We start from the raw sequence: 21254 nt of genomic DNA, 5'->3' as shown, positions 1-21254 counted from the left end.
AAACGGTTTCTGGTAGGCCAGTAAAAGAAACGTGAATCCTTCAGTCCTTGCCGGTTACGCCCTGGTCAGAAATATAGAAGAAAAGTCACACAACACGAAGTAAATGACATCGTCGCGAGATGGAGAGTGCGGAAGTGATGATAGATCATGAAAGGTGGCCTCCTGGTATCCTCGGAGTGTCGCTATAGGTTACCGGGAGGTTCGCTTTTTCAGGGATCCTAGCGTGACGTGTACGTATTCTTCCACTATGAGACTGGCAGGAGTCTGCTTTTAAAGTTCTTCCTACCAGGTTCGACCAACGTTTGTGATTTGTTTGTAACACATTTGAGACCGCCTTTCGGTTGTTTCATAACTATAGAAAGAGAAACACAAGAAAACACGCGAAAAAAACAACAAAAACACTGTGACTTCATTTGATTATTAGGAGCGTTAAATACCGAAGGTTTAATCTGGCTTGCGCCTTGCGTTCGTCTTGCCCACGCACCTGACGCACTATCGCTCGGTGCACCTGCAGCTCTGCCGGTGGCCACCAGCTGATGGCGCCGATCGGTCACTCAGTAGATAAGAAAGGACAAACATGTCGAAGTCAGACGTGCTAGCCGACCAGCGGGTCCCAGTATCACAATGCCTTCGAACGTACTGTATACAATCGCCCGATCTTCTCGTTGTTGAGCCGAGCGACATGAGATCTGAATCCATCTAGTGTTTTCGCTTTTCGCACATTGTGTTATGCACAACCTCCACACATTGCGTTCTTCAACCTGAAATGATCATACCGCAGCAGTGAGATATCAGGAAGCAATCGTGTTTTGTTTATATTACTAGTCATGTAAGAGTGGGCACATTATTCAGGGCTTAGGTACATGGTGATGCGACCACCTGGCAGGGTACAAAAAGCACAGTAATGCAATACCGACAGGAAAATGATTAAAGGGCAGGCGAGTTGGAGCAGGTTCATCACGATAATAAGTGATACAAAAAACAAGAGGGAAACAGAAAAAAATTCAGTAAAGGAGACAGAAGAAACGAAGACGCTGTCTGTACCATTATTGCCTGTCTCTTTTATTGTGTGTGTTTTGTGTTCGTCTGTTTTGCAACCCAGTTTCAGGTCCTACAATTTTGATAAGAGTACTATATATTGGAGATTTCTGTTCAACTCAGTAAGGCTCATTTATATGGTTTCGTTTCCAAACAATAGGAGGAGGAAAACAAAATCATCTGGCGCCAGCGCTTATAGCCTGCATATTCTTAGCCTGTTTGAGGACGTAACCGAGACCAACAGAGTATATGGAACATATTACAAGCGCTAATATTGCGCGAACGCGCACATGCACGATTCCTGTACACCTATGCATTAACATATCAGCGGAGTGGCGCCGAAGCATGCATTGTTCCGGCTTACGGGGGCCACAGCTCACGCAAAAGTCCAAAAGAAAAAAACAACATGATTATGCGATTTTCGGGTCTATTTACGTCGTTTATTTATTCATAGTCACTATACCCATACATACACATACATTTCATCTTCTTCTATACTGCTTTTTCCCCCTGGAGGGTGCGATTCTTGGCCGAAATGCTCGAACTTTAATGGAGGCTTACAGCGAAAAAAGAAGCCTAAATAAAATTTCGGTTACTACGCATCAAAAGATTCACACGTGATTGAAACCAATCTCCTGTCCTTCGCAGGGCCTGCGAGAGGCCTGTGTTATCACGTTTGGCACGTAATCCTTTATTTTTGTTCTTTCTTTTTTTAACATTCCTCTACTTCATCGACAGCCCCTACTAACGTGGATTACGTTAAGGCAGGAAGAGTCACCTATGAGAATTTGGAAGTTGTTTTCGAAAAAAAAAAAAAAAACACAAAAACGTTTCCTTGATCGGTGTCCTTCATGTTTGTCATAAAATTTGTGTGTGTGTGTTTTTTTTTATCATTCCGGTGTTTGACTGGTGATAGACTACACATGATAGCGAGAAGAAGCACCACGAACGTCAGTGCCGTTGAGCGAGTGCCTCAATGACGCGCAGTGGCCAGACCACCATGCAGAGCGCAACAGAGTTCTTACTTTCAGTGTCGGATAGGTGTATATACAGACATAATCCCTTAGAGCAATTCGTAGGCGAGGAGGCGACACTAAGAAGATACTTTTAGCAACCTTTGGGTACCTGCGTAAAGTTGGAGTCATCTCATCCAACACTAATGACTCTTGGATTTCCTTTGTCCCACGTACCTCTAATGTGTCGTGAAACGAAGCTCCGCGCATACATATCTAATCCACCCTTTACAAGAATATGCCGACATCTTGTGGGACCCTCATTCACAATCGTTTATAGACCAGTTGGAGGGGTTTCAAATAAAAATCTCTTAGGTTCACTTATAGTTCATATGGCAAAAAATCACGTTTCACCGTTGTATGCTGCGTCTGGGCTCTGGCCTGCCTGAATTGTCATGAAGGAAAGTAAAGCGCTTAAATTTTTTACATAGCATAATACCAAACAAAACTTGTTTAAAGTTTGATAACTACCTTCAGTATAACGTTAGCCGTGACACAAAACAGAAGCATGAGAAACTGATTCGTCCATTTCTTTGCAGGAAAGATGTTTTAAAATATTCCTTTTTTTTCCGCGTATACCGTTTGCGAGTGGAACGGGTTGCCCCGCATGCAGCGTGACGGGTATTGTCTCTTTTGCTGCCTTTCTTCGTTAGAGTGGACTCCAAGGACTAAACTGCTTATGCGTTTTACTGAATGTTTTTGTGTATTAATTTGCTTTGCTGACTTTTTTTTATTGTTCTGCATACACCGTATACCCTGGCCTTCAAAAGTTGGTCTGCACTATCTTCAAGATAAATAAATAATGGAACCATCCCTCTCAAATGGCCATCATCTTCAGTTTGGATCTATTTCCATTCTACTGTGCCCAATATAACTGACCGATGTGACGTAATAGTGGTTGTGTAATACGTATACGTGTACATTACTTGACGCGGAAAGAATAAAACAAACTCGGGACAAGGGTTACGATGAACGTATGAAATATATGTTCGTTGTCCTTGGTCCCGACTCCGGAGTTTGTTTTATTCTTTCCTGTTCAACTTTACCAACACGTTCTGCACTTGATTTGTATACATGACAGATATAATATTAATCGTACCTCTTTCTCTTTATATTCTTGTTCTTATTTTTACTTTACAATGTTTGATGGTAATTGTAAAGTCGACTGTTTTTTTTTTGCGAGTCCTTTTTATATTGTTGCTTTTTTTTTAGTACACACGATTCAAAACTAAGTTATTTTATTTGTTATGTACTATATCCTTACAATAATAGTTCGCTGCCTACAGAGTACACAAAAATAGATAAAATCAATCGATCAATTACAAAGTTATTTGTGGTTTCGAAGATATTCATCAGCCCCCGTATGACACTTCACTCCAAAAACAAGCCCTAAGGTCAAACTTAACGTTATATATGCCTATAACCTTATATGGCACGTGTCATACAGAAAAAAAAATGCCACTCCGCAATCACTAAAGAGGGTATGTAAGAGCCCAGGCTAGCAGTCGTACTGTCGGAGCATTCGGCGCCCCTCGAGACAGACGAACTTCTCTCTAACATCTACACAAGTTAACATTGATCACTTTGTGCTGTCACAGTCATTGAGAAAAGTAGATGTTTGGGCTAGTCGGTATTTCATGATTAAAGATTAAGACAGCGCAAGGACACGGACAAGAACAAGAAGGTAGACAAACAAGGCGCTGTTTGTCTACCTTCTTGTTCTTGTCCGTGTCCTTGCGCTGTTTTAATCTTTAGTCATTGAGAGCTTACCAAAGACGGGGTGTGGCGAGCATCTCTCTATCGGCCCGCAGCCAATGAAATTGCAGAATTAGCTGACAGCAACGCCGAAGAATGGACCACGAAGCAAAATGCGTGATCCTAATGTCGTCAGTGGCTATACCTTTTGATCGCGCAACAAAACGAAGGGCTTGGGCGTCCCACTGATCGACGTCACGCAAGCACATCAATAGGTTCGATTGTCGAAGACCTTTAGGTAATCTGAACTCGCAATCCTCCAAGATGGCGGCTTATCTGTCACTTGTCAGGATTCTTCTGGCGCGCGTATGCGCCATCGATAGTGCGCTGAAAGAAAACAAACAAACAAGCAAAGAAAAAAACGTTTCTACGAGAATGCACGAGTCTGTCCTGTCGTCTATCCTTTCTGTCACATTATACCTAACCTTCCTAAATAAAAAAAAAAAAATAATAATAAAAAAAAAAATGGTGCATATATATATACCACGGAGGTGAGCGGTACCGGAGAAGTGGAGGTCCCCAAGGAAACGAGGGCTATCGTCAGCTTCGGGTTTTTGTTTCCCCCGGCTCTTGGGAAGGGACGGAGCCTCTTTAAAGACGGAGCCGCTCCGAAGCGAGCACGATAAAAGCGGAGCCCGGGTCTTGTCCTACCGGACGTGCCCGCAGCGTTATTGGGCGAGGCGTGCGCGGCCTTTGGCCGCGGCTTGCGTGAGCTCAAGGCGGCTTTGCAAGCCCTCGAACGAGCTATAAACGACCCGCTGCATTAGAGAGCCGTTAATCGTAGGGCGTAGCTTGGGCCGCGTTACCCGTGCGCACGAACCAGCTTGAATATGACCGCGCGGCAGGCAAGCCTGCAGCTGGCCATTGCTCTGTTTACACGGGCCGTGGCGCGCCTCCTTTGAACCAAGCCAGGCCTACAACAGAGGCACGCGCTTCCCGCACGGATACACAGTGAAACACATCACGGAGGCTCCCCACATAACGAAACAAAAGAGCCGTCGATCTGTTAAGTTTTAGGAGCCAGCGCTTCGGAACCGTTTGAAAGGATCATTTATTTTGGGGGCGGGGGGAGGGAGGGGGGGGGGGGGCTGAAACTTGCAATCGCAAGACCGTTCCTCACGGCGCCTATAAAATAAAAAATAAAAGGCAGGGCAGCATCTAGAAAGGAGCCCGAGTAAAATCCCCGCCGCCATTGGTTCTGTTCTCTCGAGATTGCATTGTTAATCTCCTCTATAGAACAGATTTCGGTTTCCTTCTTTCATATCTGGCGTCGTATTATAGACGACGTAACTTGGCCCCGCGCGTTTGACTGAAAAATATACGTAATATACACAGACGGCGGCAGTCGGCTCTGGATGGCGGGGAAACACGCGCCACGTTAAAGACACAAACGTGGAGCCTTCCAGTAGAGGTTCTTTATCATTTTTTTTTTTGTTTTGTTTTTTATGGGCCCCTTTTGCTTTGGTTTTCCCGGGAGTCAGTTTGAAGCACCGAACACGGATAAACAAAGGGGAGCGTGAAAGCGGCGTTTTGAAAAATGGTCCTATCGGAATCCGGCCCCAGTATTCGCCCTATAAAAGGCGCACCAAAAAAATTAAGAAGGAATCTGAAGGCTCTCCGACCATGCGCTGCAGCGATCCTTTAAAAAAAAATTGATAAAGGAGGAAAAAATAGAGCTAAGTACGTACGAATTAGAGAACTACTTGGGAATATACGGAGGAGTAATTTAATTGCCGGAAGTATTGTTCTTTCTCCCTGTCTGGATGAAGAGCAATCGCTGGATGTTATCGCGTTAATCGGACAGTTTACAAAGCTCAGTAACGCAGAGGAGCCGATAAAAGCGTTGCATTAAACTCGTGTTTTTGTACTTAACGCGCTTTAATGCTATTTTTTTTTCTTATTTTTTATTGTATTTACAATAACTTTAATAAGTGAAATATGGATTCTTTCTGATCCGATCCAAAGTACACCCGTGTCTGTGTACTGTGCACTTGTACGTAGTTCAACTACTCTACTCAAGTTACTGTAGTTTAACTACTTTTCTTAGTAGTTTAGTAACTTTCAATTACATATTTTATCTCGGTAATTAGTAGTTTACTTAAATTACTTTTTTTTTGTATCTTCTACTCAAGTTACAAATCAGTTTCGAATTACAGTGCTTGTTTTGCCTGTCAACAAACATTCCTGCACAAAGGAGATAAAGTGTTGGAAGATCAGCTGATATTTGTAAAAAGGGGGAAGCCGAAAACCCCCAAAATTTTCACAACCCCCCCCCCCCCCCCCCCCCCCGCCCCCATCCACTGCGACAACACTGCTACGAGGCGCGGGGTGCGAACAAACACTACGCAAGAGCGGCCGAGTAACTGCGGGATTAGCGCCGAAGACTGGCGTTTCTCTGTGCCCCGAAGCTCACGGAGACTTGACCCGTTTGAAGAAAGACTGGTCCCCGCTTCCCCCAACGTAGAAACTCTCGCCCACTACAAGAGGTGTACACACTGCATCCTCACTCAAAGGAGGCAACAAAATGCAGCACCTGCCCTGAAACTCATCTGGTGCTCCCGTGGTTGGTGCTGTACTCGAAGAATCGCGTGCTAAAGGGCAACGCAAAGGTTACATTTTTGCGTAGCCTTTCCTCCCAAAACTCAAAATATGCAGATCGTCAAAGCTTCAAAGATCGTTCGAGAAACCTGTAGTAATTCCCCCAACGTTTTTATATAAAAAATAATAAATAAGCAAAGTTGGGAACTACCGTCTATGTACAAGGAACTTAAAGTACTACGGTTTAGAAAAATTGTACTTTACTTGAAGTAAAATCTCTGGACATTTACTTGTATTTTCTGAGGAAAGTAAAACTGCCGACTTCAATATACATTCCCCACATTTGAAAAAAAAAAAAAAAAAAAAAAAAAAGTGGCGGTATCGTCGTGTGAAAACGCGCTCTTTCGAGACGTCATCTGGTCATTTCTCTAAGTGAAGTAATGGCGGCTGTAAGACCGATCGAAATAAGTGCCTTATAAGTTGATTGTGTCAAATAGCTCGTCCAGCGAGAGTAAAACAACTACTCTGCGGCGACTTGACCTTATACAATATTCGCTGATGCACCTCCGATTACCGCTAGAACAATGCATACCAGTTAAAATACACTGTATAGGGAATGAAAGGGCACCAAGAAAGATTGTGTTAAAAGTGCTTGTACTTTACCTTGAAATATATTGTATTTACATACGTTACTTCAAGTACATTGTACCCGATGTATTTACTACTTTACTTGAAGTACATAACCAGTGGCGTCACGAGGGTTAGCGGCACCCGGGCCGGTAGCCCACCGCGACAACCCCCACCCCCCCCCCCCCACCCCCATCCTCCGCTCTTGCGTAGCCCGCCGCGACTCTCTCCCTCCCCCCTCCCCCCCCCCCCCTCTCCCGCTCTCACGTGGCCCACCGCGTCTCCCCCCCCCCCCCCCCCCCCCCCCGCTCTCGTGGTCTGCCGCGACACCCCCCTGAGCTCTGCACCCGGGGCGGTCCGCCCCCCCCCCACGGCCCCCCCCCCGCCCCCCTTTGTGACGCCACTGTACATAACCTCTCATTTACTTTGTACTTTACTTCAAGTACTTTTAGATGTACTTTACGCAGCACTGTAAACAAACAAGCACTGTCTAAAAGATCAAGCTCAGACAGTGCTAAACCTCAAAGATAGAAATGACACATTCGCAGTACATTATTGACCAAACAAACAAGAATGTACAAAACAATTAGGCACGCAGAAGCAGACCCAGCTATAAAAGCATTTCTGTGAAAAAAAACAAGCCGATTCATATTTGGCTAGCACAATTTCGCTAACGGATCAAAACCTCTGCAGTTTCTTTTTACCATAAAAAAAAAACACACACACATAAAAGTAACTCCAAGTGTAACTTCAAAAGTAATTCACTACTTTTTTACGGTAATTAGTAATTTTCTCAATTGCTTTCTGTTTGAGTAATTTCTACTCTACTCAAATTACTTTTGACGTCAATACTCAGTAACTTAACTTGATTACCTTTTTTGAGTAACTTGTACATGTTTGACAGTGCGTCGTCGGCTTATCAAAGCTTCTGCGGCTGTAATACCTAGTGTCCTGACGTGAAGGTTGCTGGAGTCTGGACTTTCTTTTATGCATACTGCAGGAGGCTACAGAGTTACAGAGTTTAACAGCCCCCCCCCCCCCCCTAAAACAAACAAAGAAAGGTATTAAACTCAAATCTTTACTTCAGGTGCGACATAAATTAGGTTACAACATACACAAAACTAAATTAAGGAACAAAGCCCGCGCCACCGCAAGGAGACCTATATGCACTATGCAATCATACGACCAAAGCGGCGATGGAAAGTCGTAGGTAACAGGAACCTTCGTTGTGCTTTTGAAGGTTCAAAAAATCCCAATTACGCGTAACACGGAGACGAAAGAAAACAAAGCCTCATCCATTTCGACTTTCCCACTGCATGAGACGCAGCACCGGACTGGACGGGAAAAGGCCGCCCAATGCTGTGGGAAGAACAAATCCCGCGAAGGGTTCCCATCACGCGCTCCCGAATTTACGGGCTGGATGACAGAATAAGCGGAAGGGCCATACCTTCCAAAGAATAGTGAAGACGATTCAAAACGGACATTCAGAAAACCTTTTTCTTGACTGCCACGAAGACTTATTTTGTTCTTATCGGCTAATGGAGCAAGCTCATTGGCTGCCTTAATAAGACTGTCCAAATTCAACACAGCCTGGGCTTTTTTTTCTTTCTTTAAGTGCAGTTTTTGTAGAGAACATCTAAATAGCGTTTAATGATACTTCGGTTATTTCTGTATTTAAATACATTACGACATCAAAATAAGAAGAAAGCAAACTGAAATATGCTGTGAAACTGAAAAAGTAAGAAAAAAAAAAAAAAACTACTTCTTGGAGCCGTAGTTTATACTCGATAACAAGGCGAAGCTCAGCTGCATTCAGAAACGTGTAAACAAATGATCGACGGGGTTCCATGCAACAGCATCTTCGGTCTTTGTCAGGACGCAGCCAACGGCCGGCAACCGATTCCCGGGCGTCCTGCCCACTTCGGAGCCGCAGATGGTTTCTTTTTGGGGCTCCCGAGGAACATCTATAATGACCTCCGAGCGGCAGTCATCGTTCGAAGGGGGTGGCTTATTCAACAAAGGGGTTCTCGTAAATCTCCGGCTAATTAAAGTTTCGTGCCCTCTCTCCCCCCGGGCCCCATGCTGGGTCCTTTGATTCGAAATGGCTGCGTTTTAACACCTGTATGAGCGTTAGCAGGAAGCCTTAAATCTCCGAAGAGCTCTTGCGCCAGCCCGCCAACCAGCCTAATTGGTCGGACGGACGGATCGTAAAGTGAAATAATATCGCCTTCGCGCCAACAATAGCGCCGTCAAGAGGGCCACGTTAAAGGGAGCTCTTCTTTCTTCTTTGGAGAGAAAGAGAGCGAGAGAGAGAGAGGCCCTTTCCTTTGTTGTCTTAGGCCGGTCGGGCCCACCCGTAAACGCGCGGAGAATGGGTTATGCAGAAGAGGAAAGGACGCGAATTATCCGCAAGATGATGATAATCAGAAAGAAAGGGGAAAAAAAAAAGAACAACGTCGGAAGGAGTATATGCGCGAAAGCACAGGTGTGATCGGATAAGCAGCAGCAATAAAGGCGTACTTAATGGGAACGCGACTATGACGACTTTCCCGCGAATTCGCAGCGCTCCGTTGCGCCTGCGTCGTTCGCCACTCGGCGAAACTGCAGCCACACAGTCGCGCCTCGGCTTAAAGTGCGTGCAGTGAACCCGCGTTTTATGAAGCTCTCTTCTCCCCCCCCCCCCCCCCTCCCCCCGACCAGTCCACTTTAAACACCCCCACACGCACACACACGTACACACACCACTGCCACCGCCACCCAAACGAGCGCGAAAGAGTCGTCCCCTCCCGCCCCTCCCTGTATATATGGATGGCGTTTTCCGCGTCGGAGCTAAGCGATGGGCGTTCATGCCGCGCGAATGTATAGTACCGCGTGTACGTGACTCCAAGTTCCCCTGTTGACACTGTGAAATTGCTTTCGGTTTCAATAAAACGCCGGGCTGTTCCTTTTCCCCTCCCCCCTCCTCGCGACGTTGCTGATGCGCCTAGCCGAGCAGAAATGCTGGCGCATGTCCGCACGTAGGGCTTGCTCTCTGCAGTGCTCGCACCTGCGCAGGTGCGGTCCCGTTAACTCCGTCGTGTTGAAGCCCGGCGAGTCCTCGCGACATGCGCGATGTGGGTGCGTGCGTGCGTGCGTGTGCGTGCAGAGAACGACGACAGTGCGCGATAAATTCGGTTGCTCTTATGACAAGGTTTAGCTTGTTAAACACGGGCGGTGCTTTCTACGGCCTCGACACCGACGGCGGTAGATTTAGGAAACATTTTTGCAGATGGTAAAAAACGTAAGCGGCGTGGAGTTATTAAGTGCCTGGGGATTGTTGTTGGCTTGGTTGCGCGGAAGTGTACTTGATTGCTGCGCGTATTGTGTGGACTGTTGACGTCAGCAGAAACGATTGTGCGGAAGGTTCGTGCGCTTGCTAGTACTTGTGCAACTACGGTTCCTTTTTTGTTTACATGGAAAGGTAGAACCTTATCGCCATTGGCTGCTACGCACTCGAAAAGGAACTTGGAGGCTGGAACCTACACATTATGACAACATTCTATACCTATTCTACCTCAATTCTTTTTACAGCCCAGGTACTTGAATTTCGCAAAAATTACACCAAGAATAAAATCAGGTATGTTACACCGAGTATAAATATACAAAACAGCCTTCGTCACAAGCTCAGCAGAAGTTAATAAGGTTATTCCAAGCGATATATTTTTTAAACAAATTGTCACAAATTGTTACGTTTATGCTCCACATTTGCGATGCTTGTCTCGATCTGCTTTTCAATCCCCACCTCTGCCTGTTTCCATCTGGATCAGCATCGTACCGGCGCGCGACCGTGTATCACCTTAATGCACTTAAAAAAGAAAAACTATTATTGGTATTGCACTGGCAATATTTTTCGTCTACAGCGTAGACCAGTGTCGTCTTACGTCGAATGCGGACCGATCACACGTTGTCTCAACAGGAGCGACAAATTTGTTTTGGACTTTGCATATCCTATATCGCATATTAAACAATGTTTTCTTTCTCGGAACTGTGTGAGAATGTTACGCTTCCCTATAGTTTTTATTCTTAATTTCAACTATTACAGTTGCTAAGAAAGTAATGAACTGAGCTCAGACTGGGCTGTTCCAACTGGCTACAAATTAAGTAAAAATGCTAAGAGTTCATGAATCAAATTAATACAATGCGGAAGTGTGCATATCAAATAGGATTAATATCGCATACTGCATTTGGCGCAGTTACGAAACAAAGGATGCAGATCTTTCCGCGGTGCGCTCAAGGAAACAAGCGGGGAGAAAAATGCTCTCGACTAAAAAATAAACATGAAAACAAAAACGAGGCAACGCTTTCCGCGCACATATGATGGGGACAGTAGACGACAAGATTCTAATTGCTATCCTTACGGAACCGTCTCCTGTTCAACGTGGTGTTTTGAATGAGGGCTTTGTTTGCTATCATTTCCTCGTAAGGAGTTCTCTCCATTCCCCTCAAAGCTCCCTGGTGTTCGTATCTAAACCGCGTTTCAAACTAACTTTAAAAACTGCATGGCTTGCGTGGCCACCGCAAACAAGGAAAAAAGGATGAAACGCTCTGAATCTTTTAAGGGTATACAGGCGAAACCGATTTAGAATCTAAAATTTAACAAATTATCCAACAGAGGATCGAAACGGCATGGGCATGTATAGTCAAGTTTCCATGCAGTTTCTGTTGATTCGCATATTTTGAGATGCGTCTATTGAAGCAAGGAGGGAAGATGACGCCTTTCAATTCGCAGCAATTCTCACCTATATAACGCTTCGTAAAACGCTTGTGTTTGTCACTACCCTGAGCTCCGTTTCAAGCCTGCCCTACTCTTGAAGGGCCCTTAATGTGTGACTCATCTGGATTTTATGCCATTCTCTCGATTCATTACATTGTGCTTTATTATTAGTGAACTTAATTCGATTACTATGCCGACATAAAATTGGCCAGGGCTTTAGGAGTACGATCCGCGTTCCGCCGAAGCAAAGAACACTTTGCTCGTGCAGCCCCCTCATTCGCGGGGAACAAGCGTGGGAAGAAACTGGGCAAAGGCGTGCGAATCATATGACACGGGGGATGGTTTCATGCCCTTAACTAAAAATGTTTTCAAATCCTTAATTCAATTTCAAAGTTGGCTACTACTAGTGCCATTAGAGTGGAGGCCGCGCAGGCAGTCCACCACGGTTCTCGATTCAACGTACCTATATATGCGGCGTGAAAGATCACCGGTGAGCATCGATTATTACTAACTCCTCGTTTGAAGCTCCCATAATTAATATAAGAAACACCCTTATAAAACACGCAAATTTTCGAAAAGTGATGAAAGCAATATATATATATATATATATATATATATATATATATATATATATATATACGTAGTACTCTCTCTGTTTCATAAGTTGGGTAACGCGTCGTGGAAAGTGCAGGCGCGAGGCCATGTGCGTGTGCTTTGGAGAGAACCCTTTGTGGAACGAGCGCTAGCGCAACCAATAGTTCTCTTTTTAAAACTGTAAACGTTTAATGCTGAAACGCGGTGTTTGTGTACCGCCTTGCGGTAACTCCTGACGCGTTCGCGTCAGCAGTTACCTCAAGGGGGTACACACACGTCGCTTGAAACGGAGCACAGAGCCGGCTCTAGTCGCCAATCGTTAAAACTGGAATTGCTGCATTTGTCATATCCGGCAGAGCGAACAGCCGGGAACGGTGACCCGACGCTAATGCCTGACCAGCCGTCGTTGACGATCGCCATACCGCAGTCCAGAACCTACGGCGCTTCGACCTCCTCTCCCGCTCCGAGAGGTGGGGATCGAGCGGCCGTGCCAGAACACGCCATGGTCAGGTTGGGCGCGCGCAGTCACTTCAACGGTCGTCGCTCAAGACCGCGACGGGAACAGATATTCTCCGTCAGAATGCGCCTGCACCTCTTTGGCATTCCTGAGGATCCCGTTGGGCGTCCGTCAGGCCAAGTCCCCCCATGCGCCGCTGTCGTCCTGCGCTTTCTTCCTGCAGGCCGGCCTATCTATCCACGATGCTACCAGGCTTTCCGGCCCAGTCAGTTTATGCGCGACCTTGCGAAATCGGCGATGTCGAATGCCTCGTTTTTGTTTCCCCGGGTGGGACCGGGACACGTTGCTTGGACGCCCAAGTCGCTCCCCGGGGCCTCTCGTCCCGGGGCCGGAGCACAGTGCATGCACGTGTGCGTCGTCCTCGTCATATAGTGCGCGTTTTGTGGCTTTTCCAAGATGGAACCCGACGGAACACGTTTCCTCGTCCGTCGTCTCGCGACACGGCCCCTGTCAAGAGAGAGTACGCGAGGCCGTTTGACCAATCGGTATGCAGCTGCGCGCCGAAGTCGAGGAAAAGGGATCCGCGGAGAGACGACCACGAGAACAACACACACAAAAAAAAAAGGCGCACCCAACAAAAACGAGCGCGCGCCCACCGCTGGAATCTCTAATGCGAGAAACACGACGGATGTGACTGCGACAATTCAGACTTTGGCCGGGACTGAAAATGCTACTAACCATAACATAAAAAAGGAGGCATTTTGAAAACACAAAAATTGCCCTCTTCCTTCTATCACCCCTTTTTTTTTTTCCTTTTTTGCTCTTTGTTTTGCTCTCCGTTTTGCTTCTTTTGCGTGCTTGTAGTTTCTTCTTATTCTTAATCTCTTTTGATGCTTACTTCCTCCCTTTGTTATGGTTGATCCGGCGCAGTGACACAGGCAACTGCGATCGTTCCAGATCACGCCGCGGGACGGCGCTTGAGCGGGCATGTACACAAGTTCTCTCCCGGCCCACCCAACACACACACACGCACACGCACACACGTACACACACACACACACACACACACACACATACACACACACACACACACACACACACACGCACACACACACACACACACACCAAAAAAAAATACTGAATTTGTTTTGCTAACCTCATTTTCCGCCCAAATGTAGCACAAGCGCTTCAAAACCGGCGAAAAGTTTTAAAGCTCGCCCTTATTTTATTCAAAATTTACGAGGGATTTTCTAAAATTTTCAATGGGAAAATTGTACAGAATTTAAGCTGAATGGCACCGGTTACCAAAAACGGGGGGAAACAGGCCCCATTTTTGCATTAATTTTTTTCGGAAAATCATAACTCCTCAAAGAGATAACGGTCACTTCTGAAACTTTGGCATCTGGTTCGGACGGCTAGCGCAACATTTTGGGGCGGAGAATCAGCGTTGGACAATGCGTAATTTATTTTTGCGGTAAAAAAATCTCTACATTGTTTTGTTTTTGAACGGGGCCGGGGGCCACGCTGTAGAGTCAGATAATAGAGATTATTGTCGCCAGGAGAGACTTTCAAAAGGTATCGCTGTTGCTGACCGAAACACCTCTCTCTACCTCATCCCCTCTTTATATTGTTTACGTTTTTTTTTTGTTTGTTTTTTCTCGCATGTTTATGTACTCGCGACCTCCTCCTGCGTGGTTATCACCTCTGATAGCTATCAAGTCAATCGCTGAACATAGCGAAGTTGGCGCAGAGACCAAGCTCGCAGAGACTATATTCCTTGGGCGATAACAGCAGGCGGTTTACGTTGGGCCCCATGGTAAAGGTAAGAGAGCCTTTTTACGCAAATTGATTCTAGCGCATCGAGGTCCCGACGCCGAAGGAAGCACCAGTTATTGTCTAGAGTTCTTATTCGCCCCATAATCGCTGTTCTCTGCGAGGCCGAAGCGCACGTGTAAATAGGTTGTTGGCATGTTCCTGGTCTCTACCAGCACTGAGCACGCGCAGCACGACTGATAATTTTCTCGCGCTTCATAGTTTTCGCAGTATTATTGGCGACGTGCGCGACCGAAAGCGTCGCTGTGGTCGGCCTTCCACGATTGGCCGAACGCTGACTATGATGTCGGAAAGGGGATTTATCATTGACGAAATAAGAGGAATGAAAGAACTTTAATTTTTACAGTGTTGGCAGTGTTCCTTTGAGAGTGCAATGATTTCAAGCTTCCACCATGCTATTTACAAACACCATCGAACTTGTTGTTTGCAAGGTAATGACGTCACAAGGGGGAACCATAGGAGGGCGCCACCGAAACATCTCGCCGCAAATGCAAGTGCCTCACTGGTGCCCATGCGTGCAAGCATGTGCAGCGTGAGCGTGAATCTATAGCTTTGGCAAGCTTCCGATTGCACGCACTTGCCCGCACATGGCGGCGGCCAGATGCTCTGCTTGCAATCGTCTGTACTGCCAGTAACAAGCAGAAGACCGACGGTATAGGTAGAGTGAACTCTAATGCAGGCTCGTGCGACCATTTCGTGGATCGCGCGTCCACGCTGATGATGATCATCATGAGGATTACGATGATACCGAGACGTTATTGTTCGTTTTCAGCGATGGAGTTTCATACGGTGGTGTTTCCCATGCCGCCCGAGAGAACAACGCGAATGACTTTCATTTGTGTCGGGCCGATGCACTTGAAACATTGTAAACCCGACGAGACTAAGGCCTGTACGCGATATGCGCCGCATGTGACTAGATGACTCCTAATCGATGACGTTCACGAGCAGAGTTGTTTGCTAACTTCTCAGAATATTCAAAACGCAGTTTTGATTCGTTTTATAAGTAATTAAATGACTGGTGAATTGTTTTTAGACGGGGTTGGAAGGGGGGGGGGGGGTCCATTCTTGGTTCCGCAAGGATGCTCCGTGTAACTTTGGCCCTCGGTGTACAATTAAATTGTATCTGCGTTTTCTTCCTTTAAAAGAACAAAAAGAAGGAGGAGTAGAAAAATAGAATGCGAGAGAAGCACAGGACATTCGTCGCGCGAGACCCTTCATTAAGATGGCCGCGGGATGGCGGGTCTCTCCTATGGTATAATCCTCGCGCGGTGGGGCACTTTCTACGGCGCGCAGTTGTCGGATCCATTTCCTTTTGCCGCGACGCCCCTAATTACAACCATTACAAGCCAGGCCAGGCGAGGGCACTTCGTAATTAGTCGTGTGAGGTTGAAGCGCCGCTGTAGAGCATTCGGGCTCCGCGCCACGCTCTTGTGCGAGCGCGTGCGGGCCTCGTTTTCTCATCTCCCCACTTCGTGGCAGCACTCCCCGCCACCCGCTGCGTGCTGCTTGCGAATGTTGGCGCTGGTGTGGTCGAGTTTGGGCCGAGAGCCCCGTGACGAAGCCCATGCCGTGACGAAGTCTGGATTCCGTTCCGAGGAAGTAGACCTGCTCCTCAGCGCGCGCGCGCGCGCTCGCTGCCGGCGATGGCAATACCCGTCTTCGCGTTGGCGAGGTCGTGGGCCGCGGTTGGAACCCCCGAAGAGTCATCTCGCACACGCGGTGCGGTGGAAATGACTAAAGACGGGAAAGTTTTTAGGTGCGTGCAGGGAATGGATAGTTGGAACCACCGAACGGCGGACCGAATGATTCATCGTGAGCTGCGTGCAGCATCATCCTGCTGTTTTCTGAGAAACCTTCGCGCCGTCGCGGCGCTCGCTGACCGCGAATGAACGTGGGGTATATTTGACGAGTTTATTTTGTTGGAGGGTGAAAGTGACTATATGAAGAAGAGACCGACTCGCAGAACAACCAATATTCCAATTTCACGGTTGCTTTCAAAACTTCCCTTTTTTTAACAAAAAAAAAAATTGTTTTAAAACTAATATTGTCTAAATAACGTCTAAAATTGATTCCCCGATGGAGGTAAAAACTGGCGTTTATTTGTTTACTTATGTTTTAACCTGACCTTTTAAACAGAAAACAAAAAAAAGAAATTCTACTGGTGATGCCCAAACGACGTCTAAAATTACGATGCGCAACGAGTTCCTTTTTTTCCCCTAAAACAATGCAGTGGAACGCAACCAGAAAACGCCGTGCATTGTGTCCGAGTGCAGTTCATAGTCTTGCAAAGAAAATAGCGACGGTTGGAAGTCGGCGAGCGGGGTGAAGAACGCGGAAAGCATCTTTAATTTTCTCTTACCGCTGAACAAGAAGCTTATCAGGAACAAGCAGCCCATCATCATGACATATCTATGTATACAGACCATGAAGAGTTCGGAAAGACTGCGCGAAGAACTTGCAGTGCTTGCCGGAATTTAAGATTTATTAGGACAACATATTAGTGTTTGTTTTCAGAATTTCATTTTTTTTTTTATGGGGACATGTATGTCATGGTGTGACATGAGCGAGAATTTCTTACTCCAACATTTTTTTATGACCAAAATACTAATTATGGAGCAAAAAAACAAAAAAAAAAAAAAACACTTGCGGATATTCGAAGACTGTAAATATTAAACAAAGACGAATTAGATTTACGTTTTTTCCCTGCCTTACCATCTTAACGCTTGTTACTCTCGAAGGTCAGCAAATAAAACCTAATTGCAAAAAAATGCCATAAAGTTGGAGTATATTATAAATAAAGAACTTAGTAGAAGCAGACGAATTACCCTCAAACAACCCATAACGCGCAACGCCTCCACTTGGATTGAAGATTAAAACCGCCGTCGGTTTCAATAGTTCTCATTAACGACGTCACCATAATTAAATATACGGCTCCGCGTACCTCGGGGATGTGGAAAGCAAGGTCGAAGCTCTTTCCTCCCTGCCCGCCTTGTGCATCTTTCGCAAACCGCATGGCGCCACCGTTTCTTCCCGCGGATACCAGCGTGCACGAAAAGCCAAGTCCCTACCTGCCGGACTTTGTGATGATCATCTCGGTGCCGAGGTCGTGGAACTTGTCCCAGAGGTCCTTGTTTTCGAGGTGGCAGTCGACGTGCACGAGGTCCTCGGAGTTGCAGCGCGGCTTGAGCCCGGCCGCGTACGGGTTGTTCGAGCTCTTGGAGCTGCTCGCGCCGCTGGTGCCGGCACCCCCGGAGTCCCTCGAAGAGGCGCCGTCCTCGCCCTGGGTCGAGACCGCGGGCGACACGGTGCTTCTGCCGGGCGACGGCGACCGCGACTCGGACGGGCTGAAGGGGGCTTCGCTGGACGGCGCCGGCGACGCGGCCGTCGGAAGAAGCCGCTGCTCGCCGCCACCGCTGCACGGGGACGACGCCTCCTCGGGCTCCTCGATCGGCGGCTCTGCAATGGACGGTCGGACGACGGCACTCACTCACACGCACCGGGCCGAGGAACGCAACACTATACTTTGTTTTACACTAAGTCAGCGTCGGCGACAGTGGGACTTGAAGTGAAGTGAATATAGCAAACCACTCTTGCCAACTTGGGAGATTCAAAGCTCCCAAGTTGGCCTTTCTCGTGCACATTTGTTTCAATATGAGTCGAAGGTATTCCGGTCGACGTATATATTTCCGTGCACTCTAAAAAAAAGTGTCAATGTTGACTTTCGTAGAACACGCCCTATCAGGGAGAACAGTAGAAAGATCACAGCAAATGACGAAGCGCAGAATACGGTGAGATAAAAAAAAATGTCATGCGTGCAGGGACAGTGAGCAAGTGAAACGTCACGGTCATTGTATGACGTTTCACTCGTTTGACTTGTTTCACTTGCATTTCATTGCAAAGCGTGGAGCACCGAGATCTACACACTTAACCATCTTGCAATTTCTTGAAGGAACAACGATGACCAAATAATTACGGGATGACAAATATGAGTTTCCCAGGTACCGACCATCAGCATCTATGCAGAGATCATGAGTCAAACGCTTTTAGGTGAAACTCTCACGCCTTCCAGCATCCCCCCCCCCCCCTTTCTCTTTTTCTGCTAAAAATGAAGACGTTTTAGAGTTGTTTTTTTTTTTTTTTTCGCCCTATAAGTAGTGTTTTGTATCGAAGCCAGGGGGAGTTAGCTTTTGTCAGAAGCGATCGAAATATAACAGCGTACCATAATCCTTTGCCATTTTCTGAACGCAGCCATCAACAGGGCTGGCCGATGTCCTGCGTGCTATACAGCAATCTGCACTATCATGTTACCCTCTGTGAGTTTTTACGTGGTTTTCAGGAGCTATTATGGTTTGTTTCAAAGCAAAGCGCTCTCATAATATTTTTTTAAAACGTGAATATATCTCGCAAACATGCAACGTAGTCTAGCTCAAACGAAATCAGTGAATTGGTAAAACTGTGCACTAGCAACTCCCGTGAAAGTTTTCCCAACTATTTTCCCAGATTCGTGCGGATCTCGCAAATCGAAAGATTCAACTGTACAATTCTGAACATAACAAAATATATTTACATTTACACCAGAGTAAAATCCCAGCATCGCCGGGATCGGGTTGTATTTACGGTCATCAACAGTCAACAATCAAGTGAAGAGGCGATGCCCAGATGCAATCACATAGAAAAGCGGCTGCGTTAATGCACAAACTATCCCCGCTTGCAGGTGATTGCCTGCGGAGAATGGATGATGTATTCCCGCGGCTCATTCCATTTCTAAGGCCGGCATAAAGTACGTTTAGTAGGTTGCTATGCGGAGAGCAAGACGATTGCTTCTTGCACAGGATTTGTGGCAGGCACGTAGCCAGGATTTTGATTTGGGGGGGAAGGGGGGGGGGGGGGGGGGGAACGGACGCCCCCCCCCCCCCTCATACAGCAAAATGCTGTATGAGGGGGGGGGGGGGGGGGGCTGGCTACGTGCCTCAGGTGTGGTGACGTCAAAACGACGCCGATCTCTGATCGGCTTTGATTGAAAGGGTAGTGGGTAGGCCTCAAATGTTAGATGCCTTGAGGTCTACCCACTATTTTTTTTTTCAATCAGCCAATAACAGATCGGCGTTCTGACACTATTGCAATTCCTGTGGAAGAAGCAGACGAACTTAGGCTCCCCATAGACGTCAGGGTTCATCAACACGCACTCATCCCGGAGATCAGAAACCAGCGGTCTGACGAATGAAATTAGAAGAATGAAAGCCAAAAGGCATCCTATTTTTTTTTTCTTGATCGTAGGTCTCTTTTCATTATACAGTCGACTCTCATTAATACAAACTCTCTTAATTCAGACTTGTGGATAATTCAAACTAAAACGAAACTCCCATCCTATGCGTCTCTATGGGAGGAAACTCCCTTCAATTCAGACTTTGCTTTATTCAAACAAATTTTCAGTCCTCCTCGAGTTTGAATCAACGAGATTCGACTGTATACGCTTGCGAAGTGAAGTGACCTTGTTTGACCGGTCATTCCACGCACGATGCGCGCAGCGACGACACCCCCCGGGCAGGGGCGCAGCTCGTGCTGTGGTTACAAGTGCGGTGCCAAAACAAATCCACTTTGCCTTAAACCGAACACGAACGCTCAACGCGGAACCGGTATCATAGCCAGGCGCGCCGGGGAAGTCTTTTCGCGGCCTTATTAGGAGCCATTGCCAGCTCCACGCGCAGCCGCCTTTGAAGCAGCCCGACACGGCCATTGCCGTGGCAATAACGGAACAACTATTTCGGCGGAACCGAAACGGGGCGCATCAGCATTTCTCTCGGCGCGCGCGAGCGCACCCCGAACAGGCAGCTTACTCCGGAGGCCAAAACGGGCGGCGTGGTTGAGGAATGACTCAGCGCATTTCACGCCGGCGTAACAGCACGGCGCGACTACGGAACGCGTCTAACCGCTGCAACAACAACGGCCTCACGAACTGGCGGACGGGCGGGCGGGGCGGGGCGGCGCTGTTGGCGGCCAACATGGCAGTCACGGTTCCCGTCGAGGCAGTGCAACATTTTCCGGAAGGGGAGCCCGCGCGAGCGGCAGCGCGCGGAGAACCCTGAGGAGGAGGGAGAGGAAGAGGACGAAGAAGACGAAGAAGAAGCTAGGCAGAACTTTAGGCGGAACGCGGGTTCCTGCGACGCGCCGCCGGCACCGACTTTGGGGAGAGGAAGGCTAGGTGTGCGCAACTCGAGACCCGAAGAGGACGCCCAGGCGTGGGGCCCACATCTGGTGACCTACCGCAGGCTCGAGGAACGCGAGCCGCTGTGTCGTTTCTCGACCGTGGCGACGAGAACCCCCCCGCCGAATGTCTCTCCAGACCTTCCGACTTCTCGGTGAGGCGGGGGAGGCTCGCACGGGCCTCGCAGATGGTTCGCGCCGATTCCCGGGACCTGGCCCACCTCCTTTCCCGCCACCGCTTCTCAACGGGGAGTTGCGATCGGAGGCAAATGCCGTGGTTTCCGGCGCGTACGCCGCTTCAGAAGCCGAACGGAAAGGTAGGGAAATTGTATTTGTGCTTAGTCACGCCCACCGGCGGGCTGATTCAGGCCTGATGATGACTCGTACGGCTGCGACGCACATAGTCGCTGCATGGCGGGGAAAGCGACGCTCAGGATGGGCT

The 21254-nt window shown here is 47.5% G+C and overlaps 1 protein-coding gene across 1 annotated transcript in view; it reads right to left on the bottom strand.

Moving 5' to 3' along the window:
• The window catches only part of LOC8032176 (T-box transcription factor TBX20), a 136332-nt gene that overhangs the window by 54508 nt on the left and 60570 nt on the right, over positions 1 to 21254 (bottom strand). Inside the window, exon 2 of the mRNA XM_040208298.3 lies at positions 17677 to 18064. Coding sequence (XP_040064232.1) covers positions 17677 to 18064 — 388 coding nt within the window. The remainder of the gene's footprint in view (positions 1 to 17676; positions 18065 to 21254) is intronic.

Source organism: Ixodes scapularis, unplaced genomic scaffold, assembly GCF_016920785.2.
Source record: "Ixodes scapularis isolate PalLabHiFi unplaced genomic scaffold, ASM1692078v2 PGA_scaffold9__187_contigs__length_104089568, whole genome shotgun sequence".
NCBI lineage: Eukaryota > Metazoa > Arthropoda > Arachnida > Ixodida > Ixodidae > Ixodes > Ixodes scapularis.
Note: the sequence above shows the minus strand (reverse complement) of the source record. Positions and strands in the feature narration are given on the sequence as shown.